The sequence below is a fragment of the Mus caroli genome, chromosome 2 (assembly GCF_900094665.2).
Source record: "Mus caroli chromosome 2, CAROLI_EIJ_v1.1, whole genome shotgun sequence".
NCBI classification, from domain to species: Eukaryota; Metazoa; Chordata; class Mammalia; order Rodentia; family Muridae; genus Mus; species Mus caroli.
Window position 1 is genome coordinate 44,982,310 of NC_034571.1, and position 27,911 is coordinate 45,010,220.

A 27,911-nucleotide genomic window follows, 5' to 3' on the forward strand; every position below is an offset into this window, starting at 1 on the left:
CAGCCAGTTTTCTTATATACCCCAGGACCATTTGCCCACAGGTGACACCACCCACATTAGTGAGCCCTTCCATATCGCTCACTAATGACTAAAATGACCCACAGTCTCACCTACAGATTAATCTTACTGGGGCATTTTCTTAACTGGTTATCTCTTCTAGGACAAATTTAGCTTCTGTCAAGGTAATAAAAAACAAAACAAAACAAAATAAAACAAAGAAATTAACAGGACAATGATCTACTATTCCTAAGAGGAATTGTGGGGCCAGGGGATCAATGGAGCTTTGCAGAGGAAGCCTAAAGCAAGAGTGAGGTTGAGGTGTGTTCAAACCCAGAAAATCTCATCCTGAGATTGACAGGAGTAGGATCACTCCCGCTCTGCCCTAGTGCACATAGATTTGTGCCCCCATCTTTTGCCCCACCAGAGGAGGTCACATAGCTTGTAGCCAGGTTAAAACTTCCTTTCCCCTTATAAGGCCATGTCCAGCAGCATGTATGGAATTCCTCCTTAAGCAATTGAGGCATTCCCAGCACCCTGGCCCCTGCTAATGATGTATGTACACTCACCACTATAGCCCCTACTCGTCTCTGAAAGGTTTAAATAGCCCTTGTTCCCCCCAATTAAATGAGCTGCCTCACTGAAGCCTGTCTCCTGAGAGTCTAATCTTCATTCAGAATCCACCCCATCAGAGGTCTGGGGACAACAGAGAATGGGAGTCATAGCATCGGAAGATTGAACAAAACCAAAACAACCCCAGCAAGACAGATGCTAAATCCAACAGCCTCGTGCCAGCCACCTGGGGCATGTGATGAAATCATCTGGGTTACAAAGGGGTTGGCGCCACTCCTCTGGTTCTGCTGCTTGCAGCACACATAGCTTCTCCCATTGGCCAGCTCCACTTGATGCGTGCAGCTCTTCTCAGAGTCCATCCCATGGTACTGGCATCTCCAAAATCCCAGGTATCCACTGCAACTTAGGTTTGCCCTCATAGTTTCACAGGGTGGCTTCTCAAGGTCTCCTTTCAAGTACTTCAGTACTGCCACATACTGAACTCAGTGGCTTACTGTCAGACCCACTGTCAAACATGAACCCTTTATTCTTGGGTTTATTACGTCTGTAGAACCAGCACTACACAGACAATACTAGAGCTGACATCTTCAGGTGTAGCCTGTCCCTTGGACTATCATTGCAGTAGCCTCTTTCTGTATAAGTAGTTGGTTTTGTTTTGTTCTAAACAGAGAACCCCTTAAATGGCACTATCTGCTCCATTTTCCCCCTAGCAAATGAATTTGCATTTCCTTAAATTGGGTACCTTTCCTAGTATCTCCGTGAAGGTTTCTCTTTAATCGTGACTATCTCGTTAACTGTTACAGATGCTTTGCTTACATATTCTTGTCTACAATTTTAAACTTGCTCATATACCTTTCCCCAGTATATTTTTCTTATCTTTTTCCTCTCTCTCTCTGCTGAAGAGGAGCAGTGAGCAGTAGCCATGCCATAGCCTAAATGTTACATAGTTTTGAAATTTCTTCTGCCGAAGAAATTAGTCTATTATTTTGAATTCGGTGTCACTCAGGTTCTCAGGGCGTGGGTAGAATGTAGCCAGGTTCTTTGCTAAGATGTGATGGAATGTCCTCTGGCATCTTTCCCAAAAGGGTCCTTATCCAACTCTCAAATCCTCATGAGCTGGGCCTTTGACTGTCCACCTTTCCCTTTCAAACTCTGCCCTTTCAAACCCTGACTGGAATAGCCAATCAAGCCCTGCTTATAGTCTTCTTTAGTTTTCTTGCTCAACGTCCCAAACCTCTTCATGCCTTTTGTGCTTATGAAGTGCATGGCCAGGTTTGTCATAGCAACGTCTCTGCCACTAGCAACAACGAATTTTCTGCACTGGTTATTTTGTTTTGTTTTTGCTGCTGTGATACAATATCTGACAAAAGCATCTTGAAGGAGAGGTGTAATGATGCTGGTCACATTGTATCCAGTGTTAGGGATGGGGGCAGCTATGGGGGGGGGTGGGTGTTCAGTTACCACCCCCACAGTTCAGCTCAGTACCATTCCAGCCCATGGAATGGTACGGCTCACATTCAAGGTGGGCTGTCTCCCCTCAGTTAACCTAATTAAACCCCCCTCACATTCATGTCCAGCAGATTGTGGACATCTAAGTGACTCTAGATCCTGTCAAGTTGACAATCAAAATTAACCATCAGGCACATCCTGGGGAAGAGAATCATGATTTCTATAGGCTACCCTGGGATGGGGATAAGCAGGTGAAGGGGGCAGGCAAAGGTCTGAGAGACATCTTGCACTCTGAGACCTATGGAGCCCCCATGTTATAAAAAAATCATTTAAAAAAAGATATATTGATCTTTAGCTGTATATGGAACAAAGTACAAAAGGAAAAAAAATCTAGAAATGAAACTGAACAGAAACTCTTCTCTCTCTTTCTCTCTCTCTCTCTCTCTTGTCATATCACATCACATTTACTTTTTTTTTGTTTTGTTTTTTTGAGACAGGGTTTCTCTGTATAGCCCTGGCTGTCCTGGAACTCACTNTGTAGACCAGGCTGGCCTTGAACTCAGAAATCCGCCTGCCTCTGCCTCCCGAGTGCTGGGATTAAAGGCATGGGCCACCACGCCCAGCGACATTTTTACTTTTTAAAAGAATAACTTCCTGCCCAGCAGTGGTGGTGAATCCCAGCACTCAAAAGGCAGAGGCAGGTGGCTTTCTGAGTTCAAAGCCATCCTGAACTACAGAGTAAGTTCCAGGACAGCCAGGACTATACAGAGAAACCTTGTCTTGAAAAACCAAAAACCACCACCACCACCACCACCACCCAACAAAAGCCAGCCCAACCTAAACCAAACCAAACAAGAAAAATAACTTCCTGCCCCTCCCCATCCCCAGCTCTTGGCAACCAACACTATTCTAGGTATTCACAGAAATAAAGTCATACAGCATTATTGCTCCTTCTTGTATCCATGATGTCTCTGTCTGTATGTCTGTCTAGCTACAATGGGAAAACACTCGAGAACTGTGTGCATTAAGCTGTGCAGAGTTTTCCTTCCTGTTGTTTGCTGAATAATACAGTCTTTCAACTATTTGTGTAGTTTATGTTGAAGTAGACATTGGCAGTAACCTAGAGGGCTCCAGTGAGGAGTAAACCGGAGATGACCACCAGTCTGGAGCCATAGGGTCATAGGAAGGAGCAAACATAAACCAACCATTAATCCAGGGCCTAGAAGGCCAGGCAAGGTGGACCTCCATATGCCACATGGCTTGGGTGGGACATAGCACTCCTGAGACCATTCCTGAGATGACCTCAGATATCCAGCGACCCTCGGCACCAATAACATAAGCAAGGAAGTGGTGGAGAAATGGAAGAGAAAGAGAAGCAAAAGGATGTGGGCACAATGAAGAGAGGCAGAACTGGGGACTTGAGGGTAGTGAGGAACAAACTGATGTGAATAGCTGGTGATGCCTCCTAAGGCCATGGTGAGATGCTGGCTATGCTGCCTCTGAGGGACATGTCTAGATCTGTGGCTCTGCAGTAGGGAGTGTCTGTTACCACCAAAGGTCAGGCAGGCATTTCTGGTCTGGGGTGCTTCCTAGAGCCATGTTGATGTCTAAGGGCTGTGCAGAACTGGCCCTATCCCTCATTTGGGTGTTGTAGAAGAGCTGGCCCTGAGGGCATGAGAGCAGGAGAGCTGGCCCTGCCCCTCACCTGCTGCAGTACATGGGAGAGTTCAGCCTGTACCTTACCTGGACAGCAAAGTAGAGCTGGTCCCGCTGGTGAGGGTGATTCAGCCCCAATGGCAAGAGAGTGGGATAGCTTCCTCTGCCCCTTTGTGGCTGGGGCATTGAATGAGCTAGCAGGGGCTGTGCTGGAGAGCTCACCCTGGTGGTATGGTGGGAGAGCTGGCAGGCTGACTGGTTCAGATGCTTCCCAGGTCCAGATACAAGGCTCTGAGCTAGTCCATTCTAATATATACCTCATCTATGAACTGCTGGAATGCAGGAAGTGTCTGGTCCTACAGATCCAAAGCTGCAAGGATCTCCATGAGACAAGGCAACAGGATATCCGAGAGGAGTCTCTGTGATAGTGTCGCAGAAGCCAGAGGCCTAGAACCAGACCAATGGCTCATTCCAAAGGACATTTATAAACAAAGAAGTGAGGACAAAAGGGTATAGTGTGGGACACACTAATACGCTAAAGCTTCCACGATGAGATTTCTTTTCTCTTTGTGAGGGGAGAGATTATAAGGGGAGAGGGTGGGAATGAAGGGGTGAGGAGATGAGTGAGATGGCAGTGTACGGTGTAAAATTCATAGGGAACCAATAAAAAGTTAAAAAAAAAGAGTAACCTAGAGATGAATTAAAGTACACAGAAAGATGCGTATAGGTGGTATCTGAAAACGATGCCATTTTCTATAAGAACTTTCAGCTTTCTTTTGGTATCTTCAGGGAGGGGACCCAGGAACCCCAAGTGGCCCGTTATCTTCTGTCACTGGTTATCTTACTTAACACAGAATCTCCAAGGCTTATTCATGTTGCATCATGTGTCAGGATTTTCTTGCTTTTAAAGACAACAACAAGCTGGGCGTGGTGGTGCACGCCTTTAATCCCAGCACTTGGGAGGCAGAGGCAGGTGGATTTTTGAGTTCGAGGCCAGCCTGTCTACAGAGTGAGTTCCAGGGCAGCCAGGGCTACACAGAGAAACCCTGTCTAGAAAAACAAAAAACAAAAAACAAAACAAAACAAAGACAACAACATTTCACTTTATGTTTATACATTTGTCAGGGATGAACACTGGGTTGTTTTCATCTTTTGGTGAGTCACATTGCTTTGAGCACTGCTGTACAAATTCCTGACTATGAGCTGACTGGGAACATGACCTTAGAAATAGAACCCCTGGGCTGCATGGTAATTCTATGCTTATATTTTTGAGGGGTTGATTCTGTTCTACACAATAGTTCTACCTTTTTTTTCTTCCCCAAAAACCGTGCACAGGAGATTCGATTTCTTCATCTTCATCTTGTGAATGCTTTCTTTCTCCCGCCTCCTCCCTGTCTCCCTGTCTGTTGCCCTGTTTCTCCTCTCTCTTCCTTTCTCCTGCGGTATAATGATCCTAATCGGCTTTAAGTGATGACTCTTAGAGCTTTAATTTGCTGTTTCCTTTCTAATGATGTATGATGATTATCTTTTCATGCGCTCATTGGTCATTTGTACATCTTCAGAGAAAGTCTATTCAATTCCTTTGGCAACTTAAAAAAAAACTTGTTTGGTTTTGGTTGTAAATTGCAGGAGTTCTTTTTATATACTGTATATATGATAACCCATATCATATATCATTTAACAATTCTTTTGTTCTGCATTGTTTTTTGTTGTTGCTGCTGTTGTCATCATTCATGCATAAAGGTTGTACGTTATGTTTAATTTCTTTACTTTGTCTATGCATGTTGTGCGTGTGTGTGTGTGAGTGTGTGTGTCTGTGTGTGTGTCTGTGTGTGTGTGAGTGTGTGTGTGTGTGTGTCTCTGTGTGTGTGTGAGTGTGTGTGTCTCTCTCTCTCTCTCTGTATGTGTGTGTGTGTGTGTGCGCATGTGTGTGTGTGTGTGTGCGCATGTGTGTGTGTGTGTGCCAGCCATGATGCCCCTGTGGAGGTCTAAGAACGACTCTCAGGAGTCAGTTCTCTCCTTCCACCACTGTGAGTGAGAGGGGTTGCACTCGGGTCATTAGGGTGACAGCTGGTCTTTACCCTCTGAGCCATCTCTCCAGGCTCCAAAGTTTACATTTTTATGTAGTTAAGCTTATTAAATTTTCTCATTACTCTGGTGGCCTTCATATTTTTTCTTGAATCCTACTTGGCCCATTTTCTCAGACACACTGAACACTTTATTTTCTGTATCTTGTGACCTCTTAAATAGGATTCATATGATAACTTCCTTGATATGGGCTCAGTTTATACTAATCTTAGCAACTGGGAAGTAACAAACAAGGTTATTTGCTTGAATAGAATAGGTTGAAGATATGAACTAATGAGCAACGAGGGAGCTCATTGGCCCACTGGTGGATCTCTGTGCAGCCTGGGTTATTCACAGTTCAGGCACTCTCAAAGAAATGAGTGTATATGGGGTTCTGCACATCCCCTAGTGGGCCCAAGGAAATCATTAGACTGTTATCACCGGTATACCGAGTTTTAGTTTTGTTTCTGTTGCTGTAACAATTTGAGGTTGAGTGATTTATAAAAATTAGTTTGACTTGTCTCATAGACCTGGGATTGCATCTTCCTGGCTTCTGGTGAGGACCATTCACTGCTTCACACATGGTGGACAATCAGAGGAAGCATCTGTGGGCAAGGTCACACGGTGAATGAGAGAGAGAACCAAAAAGAGAGCAGAGGAAGTTGGATGTGGTTAGTAGTGAACACTCCCATGGTAACTAATCTAGTATTAATTAATCTAGTAAATAATCTAGTATTGTGAGAGCAAGGGCTTACTCCTGTGACAAAGTTCTGAACCCCTTCTAATGACTAAACCACCTCTTAAACACCCCACTGTCTCTCAAGCAGGTTTTGACACAGATTTCCCAAAGAACAAGGGGTCTGCGGGCCAGAGCCTGAGACTTGCTTAGTGTGATGCAGATGAGAAAGCAGCCCCAGAGACTTCTTTTTCTCTACATCAGCTGTGCGGAGGAGAGAAAATCAAATCGGTATCGCTTACAATGGTTTAGAACATTCACTTCCGTGCCTCTGTCTTTTTGGGTAGGTAGGAAACTTGGACTCTTGAGTACAACTAGATGTATGCAATAGGTATATTTCTAAAATTAAAGAAGTTGTTATTTACAATCATTTATTCAGTACCCAGTAAGAATAATACTACCAAAGATCTGGCTTATAATACACACACACACACACACACACACACACACACACACACACTAAATGCTTTACCATACTAAACACATTACAAATAATACTGCTTTTAATTCGTTAAAAAAAAAATTTGCAAGGCAATATTGCTATTGTAATGCCAGAGAATAGGAAACTGGGTCTGAAGGAAAGCAAATATCTGGCCACAGTGGCAGAGGAAGGACCCATGCTCAGCCGAGTTCCCCACTCAGTGTGCTTCCTACTCTGCACTCTGTGTTCAGATGGAGCAAAGGCAAGGAGGAATTCACTGTCTAGATGTAGTGATGCAGAAAGGACACTGGAACAATAAGTAAGGACAACCAGCTGCAGGCCATCTGGGAAATCCTTCTGTAGAAAGTCTTAGGATTGAAAGTTAGTGTTGACAAAGTCCAATGGGCACAGCTATTGACCAATGCGAATGCACCTCCCTGGGAGGTGGGAATACATCAGGTTTCTTTCAGGAAACTTCGTGCCATGAGGTTCCTTCATAGAGTTGCAAAGCTTTAGACTCTAGGTTATTGTGCCAGAGGTAGATGCTAGGCTAACCCCAGTTCATGCATAGACCTAGCCTAATAGGTTTCAAACTCTTTGAAAACCCATCTATCCTTATCTAAATTGGAGAATGATATCCACAGACTGTTGGCACTTAGTTTGCTGATAGGTGGGAATGGGTCTTGAGTAAGAACAGAGTCAGTACAGAGACCATGGTTCCTAAGGCAGTCCTAGTGTCTGCCTGTTCTCTGGCTTGGCAGTTTAATAGCTTCTTGAATATAGCAAAACAAGTTGTGCTCTTCTAAGCTCTCCATTTGTTTCAGTGGCTTTGGCCATGTTCCTATCATCTTCCATAGGGCCCCCAAGATACTTACTGACTGATGGATGGGAGTGGACCAGTTCGGCAGGGCAAATGGCCCTGAGCCAATATCAGAAACAAAGCAGGACAAGTGGAATGGAAGAAGTCACAAGCAGTTAGAATCTGTTAGATTGTAAGCATGGACATTATAGGAGAGGAGAGAGCCTACAGTAAGAAGAAAGAACGTGAGTATGAGAACCTAGACTTGTCTTAGATTTGATCTTCTATACAATCTGTTCATTTCTGCAGGATTCTAAACATCATTAGAAATTGATCTATGATTGCTTATAACCGAGAGATCCTGTTTTCTTTCCCCCTTTTTCTTGTTTTTGTTTTCTTTTTCCTTTTTTCTTGTTTTTGTTTTTGGGATTTTTTGTCCCAAGTTGCCTTCTGAATTCTGGGATTCCACGCATGCACCGCCACGCGACACGGAGATGTTCCTGACTTAGGACTCAAAAAACCGGCTTCAATCTTCAAGCTCTAAAGTAGCATGCTAAATACGTGGGTGTGTGAATTTGTTTTCTGACTTAGTTTTGCAGTGATAAAATCCTTGATTTTGATCGGATATGAACAATTTTGAATTACCTATGTTCAAGCATTTCCTTTATAACTGGCTTCCATGCAAATATCATTTCCTTCCTGCTTTCCCTAGGACTCTTGCAAAAACTCTACAACACAGGGAAACGCTCTGTGGCTGTTCAATTGTACACTGTGCTGATGAGTATTTTTTCTTTCAGGAAAAGATGTGACCTGGTTTTTTATAGAGTTTAGCTGGGAATATTAATTACGACTTCCATTCTGTTCTTGGCTTGTGGAGCCCCATTGGTCCTGCAGTTCCCGGTGGTCCTCACAAGCTAATCCAAGCCTTGCTCTCCCACCTGCAGGTAGAGTGGCTGACTACAAGTCCCGGGATGCGCCGCGCTTACACCCAGGGTGAGGCGGATCTCTGCAGTGACGTCACCGTGCCGAGGCGGGGCAGAGGGGCGGGCCTGGAGGTGCCGGAGCACGGTGGTGCTGATGCAGGATGGCTGAGCGCGACGGAGCCCGGGAGGTCTGAGCCGGGCGGGGATTGCTCCCTGAGCATCGCCTAGTCCGCCCGCCTCGTGGTCGCGGGCAGGTGGGCCGGGGGCGCAGGACCGGGCTGGAGGTCAGCAGCAGGGCGGCCCACCTGATACGCTGCTCTCCTTCCCAGCGGCGGAGCTGCGGGGCATCCAGCGCAGGCTTGAGATGACCTGCTGAGAAGCTGCGGGAGGCGGCCTAGCAGCGGGCAGCGGTTGGTTCGCGGCCTCCTCGGTGGTGCTGCCCAACCGGGCCCCCCACCCCATCCCTGTGCCCCCTCCTGCCGCGGCCCGAGATGGCGGATCCAGCCGAATGCAGCATCAAAGTGATGTGCCGGTTCCGGCCCCTCAACGAAGCGGAGATTCTCCGCGGGGACAAATTCATCCCCAAATTCAAAGGCGAGGAGACGGTGGTGATCGGGGTAAGTGGCCTTGGTGTCTTGCCCCTCCTCCGGCTTTGCACCATAGCCTGAGTGGGGATCTTCCGGACGCTACCTCCGACATCCCAGCGGGGCTGGGTTCGCGGGTGGATCCTAAGAGAGCCCTTGCCCGGTGACTCCCCCGCGGCGGTGGTGGCGCGGGGCGGCGGGGGAGTGCGAGGTCCGCCATTGTTCGCGGGTGGGGGCTCGGGTGGGCCTATTGTTCCCACTCTAGCCGCCGCGTGGGCAGTGTTTAGGCTTGCCAGCAAGTAAGGATACCCAGGTCTTGATCAAAAGTGTCAGCTCCACAACCCACAGATGCATCCAGGCATTCCAGGGTTCGATTTGTCTCAAGACCTTAGTCAAAAAGGTATGAAGGAAAGATGCAAGAAAAACAAAATCTCTTGGGCCTTACATAGGCGGTTTCACCTTGCTCCCTTGTGGAAGGTGAGGAGTGCTCTTGGTGTCTCTGGAAGGTCTCTTATGTTTCCTGCTTCCTATCATCCCAATTGTCCTGGATTTGTGCTTTCTGTGGACTACCCCCACCCCCACCAGGTTCTTTCTCCCTAGTGTCTGCAGATAGACTCATATGCTTCGTTCTAGATGGAGAGCAGAGTCTCCAATCTGCTAAGAGAGGGAGTTCCCAAATAACCCTTCTGTGTCAAGAGCAGAAGTTACTTAAGCAAATCCAGGGTCTCCCTTTTGATCACCTTTCCCCACCGTTCCTCCCACTGTGTTTTCCCCAACTTAGCTCCTTCTCTGCAGCCTGGTTACGGGAAAGGGAGGGAATACTCCCTTACAGTTCTTAAGGGAATATACCAAAGGAAATAAACTAGTCTTGTCCGCGCCCCCTTTCTTAACCTGCTCTCCCTAGAGTGTGTGGCCCATGGTGCCCTTTTTGTATTCGAGCCGCGTGGAGAGGGACTGAGTTAATGCGAGCCTTTAGGTCCCCACTGATACGTTCCTGGCATCCCGCTCCAGGCTGCTGATGCAGCCTTCCCGTCTCCAGCATTGATTAAGTGATGTCATCTCCATCACTGAGCATGCTCGGACTACCCCCTCCCCCCATTCCCCCAGTGACTGTTGTATTTAGGTCAAGTGATTGACAGGTGACAGCTTTCTGGGTGTATAGCTAGAGGACACCTAGCCTTTTTCAAGAGCGAACCCTGCGGTTCTTCACTTAGTCTGTCCCCAGCATCTTTGGCAAGGTTGTCTGCTGCAGTCGCTGCAAAGGTCTTGGACCAGCAGGTGCTAGTTATATTTTCCACCATCGTGGATTAGAGGCCAAGCCCTGGCCTGGGGGCTTCATCTTGCATTATGTTTAAGAAGGCTCCCCCCACGCCCTGCAGACTATGATCTTTTTCCTTCCCGTTTTCAGTTATAGGAAAACGCAGACTTCTGAATACTCTGGATGAGCAACCACTTATTCTGATATCTGACCTATGGGGAAGGGAAGGGATTTCCTCCTCTGTGCTTAGGGTTAACCTGCAGAAAAGGTGTACACTACAATTATTGATGAGGGAACTCTATACTTAATGGCATATATGGGTTAGTGAGATAGCCATGGCAGCCTGGAGCTAGGGTTACAAGTAGACTGAGATCCCATCATTGTCTGATCTGCTGTTTCCTCAGTGAGGTGTGGTTCAATTAGAGTGGCAGTTGCTAGGGACTTCTAGTCCCTCCCTCTTGGCTTGTAACAATTTTTACAGTACTGATTGCTCAGTGCCTGAAAATGTTCTGGTGACCTTGTGTTTTGTTTTTTCTCTCTCCATGCTTTAAAGGGCCTGAAGTGTTTCTCATAGCTACCTCTGCTTCCCTCTCCTTCCTCTGCCTTCTCCTCTCCCACCTTCCTCATCTACAAGGATCAGTAATACATACCCTGTGCAAAGCAGAGATCCTTAGCTTTTTATTACTATTTATCACCCTATTATTGTGAGTGTTCCAGTCTAAGTGTACACAAATAATACTAAGTTAAAACAAACATACACAAATACTTTAACAAAAAGTTATGGATGTGAATATACACATATTGCATTTCAACTGTAAGGTGGGTTTTTTTTCTCATCCTACTACTTTAATTTAGTGAAATAAAGCATCATAGAAAAGCACTAACCATTAGCTTGATGACTTTTCAAAGAAACAGGCATTTTCGGGATCTTAGAGCTTTCTTCAGTGTAATCTTCAGACCCCAACACCCCAGGGCATCGATATTCTGATTTCTGAATCCACACATTAGTTTTGCTTCTTTTTCTCAGCGTAAAACCCTACAGTAGGTTGTCTGTTATGTTTCTGGCAATGCTTGTCACATTGGTCTTGTTTGTAGTGGTATTTCACTATATGAATATGCCTAAAACTTACTTATTCCTTAGATATTTTTGAAGAGAGTCTAGCTTTGTTGTCCAGGCTGGCTTTGACCTCATGATCCTCCTGCTTCAGCCCTCACAGTACCGGGAGTACAGGTGTGAGCCACCAAGCCCAGTAAGTAGCTGTTGAGAGACAATTGCCCTGCATCCATTTGGGGCTCTTCTGGATGCGGCTGCTGTGAACCTTGCTGTGTGCATCTTTTGGTCCATGAGTACAGACCACTCTGAGATAATAAGTGTTAAGATTTGTGTTGGCATGGCCTTGGGACCCTTCCCCTCACTAATTATCAATGTAGATGTGAATATAGCCTGGCAGTATGTATGGTTCTTAAACATCATGTGGAATGTCCCCAAGTTGACAGCAGCATGTATGACTCAATTATAGGGTAGAATTGATCTCAGTGGTGAGGCTATCCCAAGAACGTGGAACTTAGAACTGCCCGGAAGTCTCACTTCCACTCTCTGCAGACACAAGTGAAGGAGGATGTTTGGTGGAGTTAGCTGTTAGTTCAGGTCATTCTTAGTTTTGAAGCAGAGATCTTTTTTTTCCTCCCCTTTAAAGTCCTGTTTAGTTCTTGTGGAGTTGTACATCAAGATGGTCAGGCGGAATTTCTGAGTTTCCCTTTAAGGAAATGTGCAGTCTTGGAAGTGTCTCCTCACCATGCGCACACTCTGTTTGGAGCTTCCGCGCAAATCCTTCCCCTCTGCTGTTCCTCCGCCCTGACTTTTCCATCCACAACCCTGTCTGTCTCTTTACTTTGAACGAACGATATTGTAGTCATTACTTTCCCCGTTGCTGTGATAGAAAGCCATGACTGAAAACTTTCTGTTAGAGTTTATTTGGGCCTCTGGTTCCAGAGGGAGAGTCCATAACGTCAGGGGAGAGACAGGAGAGCTGACATCTAGAGCAGGAAGCTGAGCGAGCACCTCCTCACACACAGACTTTGGCAGAAAGCAAGCCAGAAGTGAGGGTGAGGCTCTAACCGTCTCTCAAAGCCAGTCCTCAGTCACTACTTTGTCCAGCAGGGCCGCACCTCCTAAAAGTTCCATAACCTCTCCAAACATCCCTACCAACCAGAGACCAGATATTCAAATACGTGAGCCTTATAGGGGACATTTCTTATTCAAACCATTACAGATATGTTTGTTTTGTCTATAACCTCATTTGTTTTACCTTATATTATTAGTAGTTTGATTACATATCTAGTGATATTGTTAGCTACTGTAGAGATAAGGCCCATCCGGGTTTTGCTCTAGGGCCTTATCCATAAGAGGTATTGCAGCATTTATTGATTTCTTTGTTAGCCTGGGAACCTTTAATATATTTTTATTATATTTTACACACACACACACACACACACACACACACACACACAGAGACAGAGAGAGAGAGACAGAGAGAGACAGAGACAGAGACAGAGAGAGAGAGAGAGACAGAGGCATTTTCCTCAGTTGTTTTCCATCTTATTTTTTGAGGCAGGGTCTCTCACTGAACCTGGAGTTTGCCCATCTGGCAGGACAGGCTGACCACAGAGACAAGTGCCCGCTGTTACACCCGCCAACTTATGTGGGTTCCAGGGGTTTAAGTTAGGTCTTAACGTTTGTGTAGTAGACACTTTCCTGACTAAACTATCCCTCCAGTCTTGACTTTGTTAGAGTAACTTACCTCACTGACTTCATTTTATAAACAGGAGGTGGGAAATAGTTATAGCAAACAAATACTCAGAGAACATTAATTATACTTAATTAATTATACTTAAATGACTATAAAAATTGGAGGAAAAATGCCATGTTCAGCTTGTTGAAGCTTAGGAGAGCTACTGACTCTGGTGCTGAGCCAGAGTGGGAGGGGAAGGCTCATGACTAGAAAAGGGCCCTTTTCTTGTATCGCATTAATTCTTCAGAGAAAATTACTGGAGTTAGAGGATTTCTCAGAGGACACCTTCATTATCTGCTAAAATCCTGGTGAGTCACTTATTACTGGGGGCTCTGCCTCTCGGTTGCGAAGCGCCTGTACTGATGAAAGGTCTCTGGGTTGGCCAGTTCTTACTGGTTCTTTAATATGGCCTTTCCCACCTCAGTTTCTTCTTGTTGGGTACTTGTGTTTGCGGTCCTGAGAATGTAGGCCTTGCTCCACACGGCTACTTTCCCCTGAGACAGTGTCATCTCTGAGAGTCTCCGAGTCAGTCTCAAACCCAGAACTGACCATGGGTGAGGAGAATGACCTTGGGACCTAGTCGCTTGCATTAGCTTTCCACAGTTGATGGACAGAACAGGAAGGGACCTGACAAAGCCTGGAGATTGAGGTGTGAAGAGATGGGACAGTACTTGAGAATTTTTCTTTTGGTCCACTCTATTTATTGATCTTTCAAAGTAGGAATTTAAAATACTATTCAGCACTAGAACTTTGTTAAGAGTATAGTTCTAATTGAAAATAGTGTTTGACGAATCTTCCTTTAGGTTTGTATTGCTTTAGTAGCAAGTTGCCGCAACTTTAGGGACTTAGCATAACCCAGATTAATTTTGTCAGTTTACACAAGTCAGAAACCCAGTAGGTTGGCTGTTTTCTCCATTTTGAGTCTCTTAAGAGTCCAAACCTAACTGCTGGTGGGGCAGTGCTCTGGCTGGAGGGAGGTAGAAGCTATAGCTTTGCTCACTCAAAATTGGTGGGAGAAGTCAGTGGTTTGTAGGCCCACTTCATGATCATCTAAGGTTTTCTTATCATGTTGTTAGATGACTAGTGTACTGGCTGGTTTTGTGTATCAACTTGATGTAAGCTGGAGTTGTCACAGACAAAGGAGCCTCCCTTGAGGAAAGGCCTCCATGAGATCCAGCTGTAAGGCATTTTCTCAATTAGTGATCAAGGCAGTGATCAATCTGTTGTGAGTCAGGCTGGTGATCCTGGGTTCTATAAGAAAGCAAGCTGAGCAAGCCAGGGGAAGCAGTCCAGTAAGCAGCATTCCTCCATGGCCTCTGCATCAGCTCCTGCCTCCAAGTTCCTGACCTGAGTGAGTTCTTGTCCTGACTTCCTTTGGTGATGAACAGCAATGTGGAAGTGTAAGCTGAATAAACCCTTTCCTCCACAACTTGCTTCATGGTCATAATGTTTTGTACATAAATGCAAACCATGACTAAGACAGTTATCAAACTCAATTCTGTGTACAAAGTCTCATTTGTCATATAACATATAATGGGACTAGGGAGTGTGGGCATCTTTGAGGAACATTAATCTGCCTACCATATAACTCCATACTAAGATATCAAGTATTTTCATCAAAACAACACCACCACACACACACACACACACACACACAGAGAGAGAGAGAGAGAGAGAGAGAGAGAGAGAGAATGAAACTATTCACCCTTGTATCTGCCACTCATTATTTTTCCTCTCTGTAATTTTGCTTTTGCCAGGTTGTCATAAAATGTTAACTATCTTCTTGGGTTTGTTTTTTTTTTTTTTTTTTTTTTTCATTTAGCAACTCTTTGTGGTTTGCTTCTGTTGTATATATCCATATATAAATGGCTTGTTGCTGTTTTGCACAATAACTTTTTATTGTGTATATGGATATACCGTAGTGCTTACCCATTTGTCTTTTGAAGGACATTTGGATTTTTTCCAATTTGTGTGATTATAAAGAAAGCCACTATAAGCTTTTGCATATAGATTTTGTGTGAGCATACATTTTTGTTTCTCTTGGTTGAATGCCCAGAAGTGGGATTGCTGTATCATTTGGTAACTATATGTTTAATTCTGTAAGAAACTGCCAAAGTCTTTTTCAAAGTGGTTGGACCATTTTGCATTCCTGTCTAAAAGTGGTAACATTATAAGCCAAAGTTTTAAATAGCCTAGTCAGTCACTTTAAGTGCATGCTAAACTAGTAGAGTCTCAATGTATCAGCCCTTCATCCCCTGTGCTCTAAATTCAGAGATGCTTTTAGTTCCTGAAAATAGATTAGTAATTTTCTATAAAAATGGCATGTAAGATCGGAGTGCACGAACTCAGGGGCGTAGTTATAAGCTGGCATATACTCCTCAGAGGGACTCCCTGTTCCCAGGGAGGAATACAGTTGGTGCTTCATAATGAAGAACCAAGTAGAGGCAGCTGGAAAGTCAGGCAAAACTGAGTACAGACACCGTGGTGGTTTGAATAGGTTTGGCTCCCATAGACTGATGTGTTTGAATGTTTGATCCATTGGGAGTGGCACCATTAGGAGGCATGATCTTATTGGAGAAAGTGTGTCACTGTGGGGTTGGCTTTGAGGTCTCCTACGCTCAAGCCATGTCCAGTATCACACATAGTCTCCTTCCGATGCCTGTGGATCAAGATGTAGAACTCTCAGTTTCTTCTCATGCCACCATGTTTCCTACTGTGATGAGAATGGACTGAACCTGTAAAACTAAAGCCAGTCCCAATTAAATGTTGTCCTTTATAAGAGTTGCCTTGGTCACAGCAATAGAAACCTAACTATTAGAAACTAAGATAGATAACCTAGCTAGTGGTGGCACTTTCCCCAAGTGGCCTTAATTTTTCTGGGCCTTAGTGTTCTCATATTTAGAGAGAATTGTGTAACAGGGTAATGGGCTGAAATGAACTGGTCATTGTGTGGCTCAAAGAAAATGCCCAGGTTTCCTGTCCCCTGTATAAATCCCCTCCTTTCCAGAGTTAGATTTGTTCCCGCAGGTTCTTGTCGTACTTTGGCTCTCCTCTGAACACCTTTCTTGCATCTTAGGCATCTGTTCATCCCCTTCTTCTGCTTGAGTAGCCAGTCTTCGTCTTACTTGTGAAGGTAACTCACGTTCCATGTGGTTACAGGCGTCACTAGCTGCTTCTTCATTTTAGGCGATCATTCTCAGGACTGCGTGTGTGTGTGTGTGTGTGTGTGTGTGTGTGTGTGTGTATCTTCCCCTGCCGCATTATAAGTTTCTGTGCAGATTGCATGTGTGTTGTGTATGTGTCTTCCCCTGCTGCATTATAAGTTCCCTGGGCAGAGGTTGTTGCTTGTTTGTGTATTTATGTATTTGATTATTTAAGTGATTTTGTCTGCTGTACTGTAGTTTGCATCGTCACTTTGTAAATGTATTCTGACTGAAGTTGTTCTTTCTCCCGGCTTGGCAGCAAGTCTGCATAATGCTGATTTCTGTGTTTCTTTAAATAACGTGGGAATCACGATATTCCTCTGTCTACCTGCATTCATATGGCCCAACTCTGCATATTAAGAATAATGTTTCCACTTTCCATCCCCCCTATTTAAAGTTTGAACACTCCTCTATATTTTCCCACTGGTCCTTGGCTCATGTTTCACCTGTGTTTTATTAAAAAAAGAAAAAGAAAGAAAGAAAGAAAGAAGAGAAAAAGGCCTGCTCCCAAATGGTTTCTCTTGAGGTAAAAAAAAAACAATTTTTTTACCAGATGGGTCCAATTCCATCTTATTTCTGGCTTTTTTAAATAATTAAAAAATATCTTATTTCTGTGGCTGAGAAAGCACACTCCTTTCCCACTTATTCCAGATCAACTAAATTTCTTTTAGTAGAAATTGTTACACACGTTTGTGATCATTTGTAAATATGGAGAGCATGGGAGTGAACAGATGAAATCCATTCGAGCGTCTCTAGCCCCAAACATATGTGGTCATCCTGGGAGGGTTGCCCAGATCTGCCATTTCTTAGCGTGGAAATTGGCTGGCCTGTATTGAGTTCCGGCTTCCTCACTTGGAAGACAAAGATGGGAGCAGTTCCTTTCAGGGGTAGCATGGTGTGAGGCACTTAATCCACAGACTCAGAGGCTGGTATTGAAGCATTCAGAAATCATTCCCCGTATGGGCCAACTAGTGGCTGCTTCTCTGTACTCCTGTGGGACCGACTCACCGTGGGAGACCACAGGTCTTTCAGAGATACTTGGTGTCTGCAGGAGGGACCCAGATGCTCCTCCTGAGTTAACTCACCGGCCCAGCCTCTCCCCTCCCTCCAATGGTTCCCAAAGCTTTGGCCCTGGCCCTTTAATACAGTTCCTCATGTTGTGGTGACCCTCAAGTATAACCTTGTTTTCATTGCTACTCATAGCTCTATTTTTGCTACTGTTATGACTTGTGATGTGAATGTCTTTGTTTTCCGGTGATCCCTTGGGGCTATGACCCACAGGTTGAAAACCTCCTCTCCATCCATGTTCCAGCTGTGCTGTATCCTGACTCAGTGACTCCCCTCCCCTCCTTCCAGGTTCTCACACCTTCATGCCCCAGAGACTACCTCCATTGCTTCCCTGCAAGCATCTAATCCCATTTGCTTCTGCTCCTTCAGCGCGTCCTCAGGTACTCTGACCAATCCAACTTTCCTCTCCCTGTCAGTAAGGAAGGGTTAGCCCTTTCCCTATATTTTCCCCGTCAGGCACAATATCTACTTGTCTCCCATTGGAGACATTGAAAGCCCTATGAATGCCAAGGAGACATGCTTATCCACCCTGTTCTCAGGGCATGGAAGGGTGCCAGGGACCGAGGTGCTTAGTGGGATGTCTGTGCAAACACAGCCCCGCTGGCCAACCTGAGCCTGTGCTTATTTGCTTGAGACACACTCCTGACTTCTCTGGCTTTGGAAACATGCCTTTCCTGCCTTAGCTACATTCATGGCTTTGATATTATCACTTGTGATGACTAGCTTTTCTCTGACCTAGATGTGGTGGTACCCATGTGCAATCCTAGAACCTAGGAGACTGAGGCAGGAACATCTCCAGCCTGGGCTGTGTAGTGAGATTCTATCCCAGAAAGGAAAAGAAAATAGTTTTTAATAGTTTTTGAGGGTGCTTTTAAAATATATGCTCACTGAAAAAAGTCAGATCATGAAAATCATGAAGGCAGCAAAAATAGCTCATTGTCAACTGAGCAGAAAATACCACTTAACACTTCCCTGTGAATACCTCTCCTTCCTGTATACTTGGTTTTAAAACACATTCTGTTTTATAGCGAGTGTTCTAGAACCCAGCTTACTAAGTGGCAGACTTCCGACATCTCCATTTTGAAGACTGCTTATGATTTCAGTGTTTTCTAATCAATTAACTGCTTCGTTCTGAGGGGTTTTCTCCGTTTTCCACCCATTATAAATGGATGTTATCCACCTTAGCCCACCAGCCTTCTTTGTGACTTTGCCCAGTTATTTTTGTAAAGTGTATTTCTGGAGTTGAGATTGTGGCATACAGGTTAGCTCTGACCTGAGGTGTATCCTCCGTCTGCGGAGGGAGCAGCTCCGGGATGGAGAATCTTGTCCTGTGTCTTACAGTCTCGCTTCCCTGCTTGCCCTGTGGAATTGCTGCCAGTTTGTCTCATCAGGCAGTCCTGTCTGTGCTAAATTAAATTCTTACCAGAGCGTGTCTTCGTCATGCACTGTTAACCCCTAGATCCAGAGCGCCGCACTGTCTGTCTTCAGACTTTCAGTGTGAACCATTGCCGTTTGTAGGAGGTCTACCATCATTTTCAGTATCCCAGAGGATGCTATTTCTTTCAGGTGATCAAAAGCTAAATCTTTCTCTTGAGGTCGACAGAGATAGAGGCCAAGATTGTAGTCTTAAAGAGAAATAGGATGGTGTACTTGGCCTTCTTGTGCTGACATTGGATGGCTGGTGATAGCTCTGGGAAGTGGGGCATTGAGTGGGGATCAAACACTCCTATCAGAAAGGCCTTAGGAAGAGGACATTACTTTCTTTTTCCTTGGTCACTACTACTATTAAAGAAGAAGAAGAAAAAAAAAACAGTAAAATTTCAAACGTACATCCGAGAGGAGAGGATAATCAGGTCCACTCCTAGGTGCTCCTGGACCACCTTAACCATCATCACCAAGTAGCCAATTCCACCTGACCCCTCCTAACCTTCCTTTATAGCAGAAATCTTGAATTTCATGTACGCCAATCCCCAAACTTCATTCCATATCTCTAAAAAGTCAGGAGCCTATAATGTAATGTGGAAACACCATAGTAACTAAAATCCTACCAGCGATTCCCCGCTGACAAGCACCCGTTGCCTCATAAATTCTTCTCGAAAGTGTGCTTGGGTTGGATTGGCAGGTACTGTTGATTCCACTGGAGAGAGAGAAATGTTCTTCCCATCCTCACCTTGAAACAAGTGGGGGCTCTACAAGGAGCCAGCCTTTGTGGAGGCTCGACCATGCACCCAGCGGTGAGGGCTAATCAAACTTCCAGAGCCAGCTCTGCCAACCTTATCCTTTCTAATCAAGCAAAGCAAGGCTGGTGGTGCCTTTCCGCAAGGCACCTGAAAAAGCGCCATACTCTATAACCCTGCCTTGCTGCTGCATACACTTCCTGGCTTGAGTCAGCTTCTGGAATAGCCAGGGCCAGGCAAATGCACACTGTTTGTCTTCCAGCCGTGGTCCTCAGCCTGGTCTGATCAGGGATTTGGAGAGGCTCATTCAGGTATGTTTGAGAGATTTTCATCTTATCTTTTCATCCTTGGTTTGAGTTGGATATTGGGAAACACATTTCCAAGGGGTGAAGTGGGTATTTGAGAACAAAATTTGGTGCAGCACATAAAGAAAATAGTTCAGTAGTTTCTGTTTTTCTCATTCAAAGACAAGAAAAATGGAGAAAAGCACATTCAGGTAATGTATGTTTTGACACTTTTCAGGGTAATATTCTTAGGACCTGCAGACCAGTAATATTATTTTAGAAGCATTTTCTATGAAGCTCTTGGTTCCACAGCACCAGACTGACAAGCCTCAGGGACCTGTCCCAGGTTCAGTACCTGGCTTTGCTCCAGTCCTGGTTTGCCCTTGGCCTCTGGAGGAGCCTGGAGCTGTCTGCTTAATTCTCTGGGGGAAGTTCCCCTGTAGTTTTCCTCAAAACCTGTCTGGAACCTTGCTCCTCAGAGGCTATTGATTTCCACCTGGGAACTGGGGCAAAAAACTGCTGCCTCTGACATCAGAAACTTGGGAGAGTCGCCGGGGGAGGGACTTTGTTTCTTCAGCTGCCACGTATTGCAGAGAGAGGGACAGATGCCCATCTGATTGACTGGTGTCTAGACCTCTCTTAGACTTGATTTCTCAATGGCTAAGGTTCTGAATCAATACTTTCTCTATTTGACTTTCTGTGGGAAACTGAGGTAAACTGACCTCTACAGGGTCTAGCTCTTTGGGCTGTTTCTCTCTCCTTGTTAACTGGCTGTCAGAGCAGCTCACAAATTCCAGGCCCAGTCAAGTTCATGTAGGCTTGGACACCAGGGGAGGAGGGTGGTGGGGTGAGAAAAGGAGGGTTTAATCCTTATCAGCTGACCTTGAGTTTTATGTCTGTGTTGGGATGGTGGGTGCAGGGATTCTACCTAGGCCACGACACATACCATGTGTGTCATGGGATCCCCATGGAAGGGTGAAGTAAAGGAGCGGCTGAATTTTAAAGGGGATTGTGGTATTCCTGGATCGCTGTTGCTATCATTATGATCCATTAAATTCATGATAACATCCAATAAGTTCATGTTTACAATATATATGAGAGGAACATTGGCTTTAGAAGAAAAATGTGTAGCTCTTTCTAAAGTGCTAAACAAAACCCATTATCTGTGTAGACAGGTAGGCAGCAGCATCCTGCCTACTCTTGAAGACAAACAGAAGCTACTTGTACATGCGCTTGCTGAATGTCTGTGCTACACATGGCTCTTGGCAAAGGCTTCCTTCAAGATTTACTTTATATATTTTTTTGATATCTAGATATTTGTCCAAAAATTACCTGCAAAGGGGAAAATAGATCCCTGTTTGTCACTTCCTAGCCCTGGTGGCGAGCAGGGAAAGGTGAGCTCTGATTTTCTCTGGCTGGCTGATCTAGAAACCTGTGACTCCAAGCTCAGTTAAAAGGCTGTCTCAGAAGCCAGGCGGTGGTGGTGCACACCTTTAATCCCAGCATTTGGGAGGCAGAGGCAGGTGGATTTCTGAGTTCAAGGTCAGCCTGGTCTACAGACTGAGTTCCAGGATAGCCAGGGCTACACAGAGAAACCCTGTTTCGAAAACCAAAAAAAAAAAAAAAAAAAAAAACCAAACCAAACCAACAACAACAACAAAAACCAGAGAGCGAGAGAGAGAGCACCCCAAAGGAAGACATCCTGAGATGATCTCTGACTTTGGCACACACAAGTGATTTTGTGCACCTGTCCCCCAACTCCAAAGTCTATATAAACCAAATATAAAGTAGTACCAAGTAGATTATGGGGAATTTGATGTTAAATACATTCATTGTCACTCAAAAATGTTTCCATTTTTTAAAAAAGATTTATTTATTATATGTAAGTACACTGTAGCTGTCTTCAGACACTCCAGAAGAGGAAGTCAGATCTCTTTATGGATGGTTGTGAGCCACCATGTGGTTGCTGGGATTTGAACTCTGGACCTTTGGAAGAGCAGTCGGGTGCTCTTACCCACTGAGCCATCTCACCAGCCCTGTTTCCATTTTTAAAGAGGTTTTTTGTACATTGCCCAGTCTGGTGGCCACTGGTCACATCCCGTCTATTGACCAACTTGAAATACTGCTCATCCATGTAGGGATGTTTGGTAGTTGCAAAATATATACCAGACACTGAAAACAGTATTAAACAAAACCGCAATAAAACAGCACTTCCCTCAACCAAACCAACAAAAAACCCGCAGTAAAAGACATCGTTAACATGGATAAGACACATTACACCCTGCAGGGGTATTTTGGGTAGAATGTGTTAGACTTTATTTTTGCTTTATGAAGATGTGACTAATACGAAATTTAAGATTGCATCTGGGCCTATCATTAGTTCTCTTGGATAACACTGCCCTAGCGTTTAGGCACAGTGTTCTGACTTTGCAATCATAGGATTTCATTCCTCTTTGGTGTATGGAGGGCCTATTGTATACTCAGCTCAGTTAAGCATTGTGAGCCCTGCCATCAACAGGAAGGAAAAATGAACCTTGTAAATACCTGTCTAGAGAAGCCTTGCTGAGAGAGAGAGAACACTTGGTTCTCTGTTGGGGACAGCAGGCTGAGGGACCAACACTTTGTCCCTCATCTTGAGGAATCCACTCTGCAAATATAAACTTGGCTCTAGTTACTTAGCAGTTCTCTGTAACCATTTTCTACATTCCAGTTTGTAATCATCGGTGTCCCTTCCCATCCCATAATGCTGGGAGACTGAGGGTCACTTTTGAGAAGTCCTGGGAGCAGCAGCCCAACGGTGGTGCCCCTATTAAGGATAAGATTTCTGGGGACTGGTGACTAACAATGAAAGAGAGCACGAAAATGTGACTGAATCCCATGGATCCTAGGAAATGCCACCGTACTGCCTTGCTTCCTGGCTCTGTGGTCAGCCCTGCATTAGCCTTGCAGCCAGTGTTCAGCAGGGACTCCAGGCCTAGGTCCTCGCCTGTGCCTGTACAGCTCTGTAAGCTGAGAGTACCTGGGGTTGCCTCCCTGGGAGACTTGCTTGCAATTTCCAGGTGAGAAGCACCACAGTGACTGGAATCTGCCCTGTACCCTCTGTCCCGGCCCTGTCGCTGTCGCTGATGTAGGAATGATGAGACCTTTTGTCCTGGAAACCGCATTTTCCATTAGCATGGTGACTTCTAATGAGGTCACTCTGACGAGTGGAATAAAAGCGTCCATTAGGATGTGGGGGACGCAGAACTGGACTGGTGGGAAGCCAAGGAAACCATTTGTCATTCTCTGGTGCCTTTTCTTTGTGTGTGCATCTGTTGGAAGAGCTTGCCTTGACAGTGAAGAAGGCTGCATAGCTTTTTGAAGGAATCTAATTAAGTGTTGAAAATTTACTCCCCTCCCCACAGGCCCCTGGTATCTGGATCAGTGCAGGATTGATCGATCCTCTTTGTAAATGGTGGAAAACCACAATAAGGGCAATGCAGGCACTGCAAAAATCATCGCAAATTTGCCATTTAATATTCCTATCCTCCCTTCTCCTGTTGGTTTGTTATTGTTAAAAAATTTACACCAACCCTGGTTATACAAGTTACCCATGTTACTTGTATATGTGGTATAATACCTTTATAATGCTACTTTTCAGTGATTGCTTAATGTCCACTGGGCTGCCATAGCAGTGTGCTCACTGTCTGTGTATTGTGGCATGGAATTCTTCATCTTGCACTTACTTCAGATCATACTTGCTGAGCGGCTCTATGCGTGGGGCTATTTTCAGTAGCTCAGTTATTTCTACAGAATTCATTAACCAGAAGCAGATTTCCTGGGTCCAGTGCGGCAAGCACATAAATCCGATCCTATTAACTATCAGCCTATTGTTTTCTGCAAAGGCTCTACTGATTCCTACAGCCTTCAGGGATGTGTGACTGGCCCGTCTGGCAGCAAATCCACGTCTGAGGTAAAGGAACTGAATCATTTGAGAGGGTGATTGGTATGGCACTGGTCTAGTGAAAATCCATAGGGATTTCCTCTCCTGGTCTTTGCTGGTGTGTATGTGTGAGTTCCCATCCTGGCAATATAAAAGGACAGATTTGGGGCATCACTGTGCCATATCCCCAGTACCCAATGGCTGACAGAACAGAGTGGAGATGGCCATTTATATTTGCAGTGACCTCAAGGCTTTTCTCACAAATCCTCAGATACGGTTGTTTCTCCCATTGCACTGGATAAGCATTAGCTTGTATCCAGCAGCACCCATGGGAGCGCTTTACTAGATGACCTGGTGTGTGCCATGCTGACCAAGGTGGGAATTCATGTTGCTGGAGGGTGGAGTCACACTACACAACACCGAAGAGATTACTCCACATTTTGAAGGTTATGTGTCATGTAGGGACCAGACCGGCACTCTAGTCCTGGAAGAGAGCGTATACTAGTCCCATCTTCTAGTGGGCGCCACTGGCAAGCCCTGGTCTGCAAAGGCAGCCAGAACCAACTGAATTGAGTCAGAGAAATAGAAGGAAGGCACGTGAAGAGGTCCAGGCAGTGTAGGAGGTAGAGGGTGTGATTGGAAGGCCTTTGTTTTCCTTCCTTCCTTCCTTCCTTCCTTCCTTCCTTCCTTCCTTCCTTCCTTCCTNCCTTCCTTCCTTCTTTCCTCCCTTCCTCCCTCCCTCCCTCCCTCCCTCCCTCCCTCCCTTCCCAGAATACTGCTCTCTATTCCATTGGTTTAGTCACTTAAACCCAGAGATCCTTCTCTGTGTTCTTAACTATCACATTGAGTACTAGTTGTGTCAAGTAATTGGCTTGTGAAAATGTTATCTAGCACTTTGGTTAAATCACTACTTTTAAATGAAGATACAAACTAAATGGTGTCGAAGGAAATAAAGAGAAAAGAAGGATGCAGTCAGCATTTCCCAGAGAAGGAAAGAAGGGCAGCTGACCACTCCATGTCCAAAGGACAGCAGAGCTGCCGATGGCCAGGCCTGGGAAGCCGATGTGGAGGAAGCAGTAAGAGTCCAGACAGCAAGGTCTTCAAAGTGGCCTTGAGGAAATGAAATTTGTCTAGGCCAGCTTGTTGTACTGCTGTGCCTTGTGCCTGGGTTAGGAATAACTTCCACAAGATATTTCTTCAGTGCTGCCTCCCTCGGCCCCTCAGGTTCCCAGGAAGGAGGATACAATTCATATTTGCTTTCCATAGTTTTATGGCTGACGGCATAATATAGAACATCAATTTCCCATCAGTCCCAAGTGACTTTCACCTGTTGGATGCCTTTGACTTCATGTCAAAAGGATGAGCAAATCTCATGTAATCCAAGTAGCTGAGGGATCCAGTTGTTTTTTTTACTGGCAACTGTATATAGATCACCATGGTCCCAGAATCATGTGCAACAGTGTATGTGTAACTGAGACACATTCCACATAATGCTTTGCTCATGGTATACATGTCCCTGGGAGGTTCTTGCATTGTGGCTGAGACTTGTCCAGTTTGGTATCTAGCATATGCCATGTCTCCTCTACAATAGCTTCAAACTATGTCTGTTGGCCTTTTTTATTGTTACTAATAACTGGAGATTGGACTCCACACCTTGGTCATTTGCAGTAAATGCTTTCCCGCCGAGCTCCGTCCCCACATTTTGAGGGAAGCAGAGTTTCTTCTGTTTCTTTTTTTGTGGCCATGTGCACACGCATGATACATGTGTGCTTCCCTGTTACAGGATCCACCTGGAAATACAGATATTCCTCAAGGAGTATAGTCCATTTTCTCCACTCTACAGTTTGCTTCTAGATTGTTCTAGAAAAGCTTGTGGGTTAAGGAGTACTTCCCAGTGTGGCTCTTTGTGGAAGATGGTAGAAGCAGTAAGAGGTGGGACTTAACTGGAAGATCATAGGTCACTGGATTGTGTCCTCAAAGAAGTCTGTGCCACCCTGCCTCTTCCTTTCTCTTGGCCATGTTCTGCCACCACCAAAACCCCAAAAACAATAGGGCCAATTTATGGACTTACACCTTCAAAACTACGATCCAAAATAACACTGTGTAGTAAGAGAGCTGTGCAAACACACAGGCACATTGGGACACACACACACACACACACACACACACACAGAGAGAACACTGACACTGAATAGTTTCATTGAAGATGAAACATAAGAACATGACAGATTTGGCAAAGTGGTTTCATTTCCAAGTAATAAGAATTCCTTTATACTGAATACATTCACATTGTTTTAGATTGAATGTACTCAGATTCATTAAGCACAGGAGATGATTGCTATGAAATTATTTCCTTTTCTACTCAAACCTGGAACCCACACACAAACACTCCTCTCTTGGTTTGCAATATCCTATCTTAAAAATTATTTTAATTTCAACTGAAGGCTGATTTCATAAAGGAAGATGAGACCAAGAAAGCTCTAAATTGAAGACATTAATATAAATGAGCTACACTTAACATTCTATTGATAGTCCTCTACTCTGAAAGGAAAATGTCTATAATTTACCTAAATTGCCTTGAAAAGAAAAGAATAAGAGACTTCCTCCTTTGGATGCCTGTTCCCTGTGCTCCCCTCATAAGCAGGGAGCAGCACCATTGAGTAACTGTTACGGCTCCACAGCTATTAGCTTCATTCCCAAGGAGTGCGGGCTGATGTCAGCCAGTGCTTACATCTGAATAAACATACATACAATGCCCATAATAAAATCACTCGGAGCCACAAAGTCTGAGATTCAGAGTGAATTTTAAATCAACTAATATGCTTTTTTTTTTTTTTTGGTTTTTCGAGACAGGGTTTCTCTGTGTAGCCTTGGCTGTCCTGGAACTCACTCTATAGACCAGGCTGGCCTCGAACTCAGAAATCCGCCTGCCTCTGCCTCCCGAGTGCTGGGATTAAAGGCGTGCGCCACCACGCCCGGCTCTAATATGCTTTTTAAAAGGATAGTTGGTGGCCTGTCCTAGCTTGCTTATTTTAGGGAACAGAGGTGAGCAGAGAAAGGGGTTGAAGTATCTCTCACTGATCATGAGTATTTTATTTTGCTTGTTTTTTTCTTATTTTTTTTCTTCCATTTGTGTGTATGTCCTCTGTGGGTATACACACATGAATGTACATGGGTCTTCAGGTGCCCAAGAGGACAGGAGAGGGCATTGGTTCTGTGGTGAAAGTCGCAGGTGGCTGTAAGCCATCTGATGTAGCTACCCAGACTAGAACTTGGGTCCGTGAAAGCACTCTTAACCATGAAGCCCTTTCTCTAACTCTGTTTTACTCTCTTTATGTAAATTATAAAATATTCTTTATGATCAGTAAACATATTCATGAGAGTAAAATGTGGAAAGTAGAAATGTTCCCAATTTGTCTCTGAATAACTGTCTGATGTGGGTTAAATTATTTCAGTTCCATGCTTATCAATTCAATTCTAAAGATGAATTGGAGTTAAATTAAAAGGACTATGTAACAAGGGGCAGGTGGGATGGCTTAGTGGGTAAGTCTTGAATTTGAAGGACATCATATGTGTGTGCATCACACACACACAAATAAATGGGAAAAATTTAAAAGCATGTATCCTAAAGCAGTCTTCAGTTTAAAAACTGTAGCAAAAATAAGTTGTGAATTATTCTAATAAAATCCACACCCAGAAAGCCACATTGGCTCAGCATTTTGCCATTTTGTCCTTGGCCCCAGCTGCAACCGTACCTCCTAGGTATGGGCACACTCCAGGACTAACCTATAATTAGTTCTAGGGTGTATGTGAGTGTGTGAGTGAGTGTGTGTGTGATTTTGCTTGGTCTTGTCTTGAATCTGTAAATTGTTTTTTACAGATATTGTGTGCTTTCTGTATCTTATTTTAATATTCATGTTTCATTTTTTTTTTGTAGTTTCTGAGAAATCTGATGGTAGAAAATAATAGAGCATTGAAACCCAGTTCTTTTTTTTTTTTTTT

The 27,911-nt window shown here is 44.6% G+C and overlaps 1 protein-coding gene across 1 annotated transcript in view; it reads left to right on the forward strand.

Annotated features, from left to right (window-relative positions):
• Positions 1-8,744: 8,744 nt before the first annotated feature.
• Positions 8,745-27,911, forward strand: part of Kif5c (kinesin family member 5C) — a 158,182-nt gene continuing 139,015 nt past the window's right edge. The window contains exon 1 of the mRNA XM_021184624.2: positions 8,745-9,238. Coding sequence (XP_021040283.1) covers positions 9,113-9,238 — 126 coding nt within the window. The 5' untranslated portion in view covers positions 8,745-9,112. The remainder of the gene's footprint in view (positions 9,239-27,911) is intronic.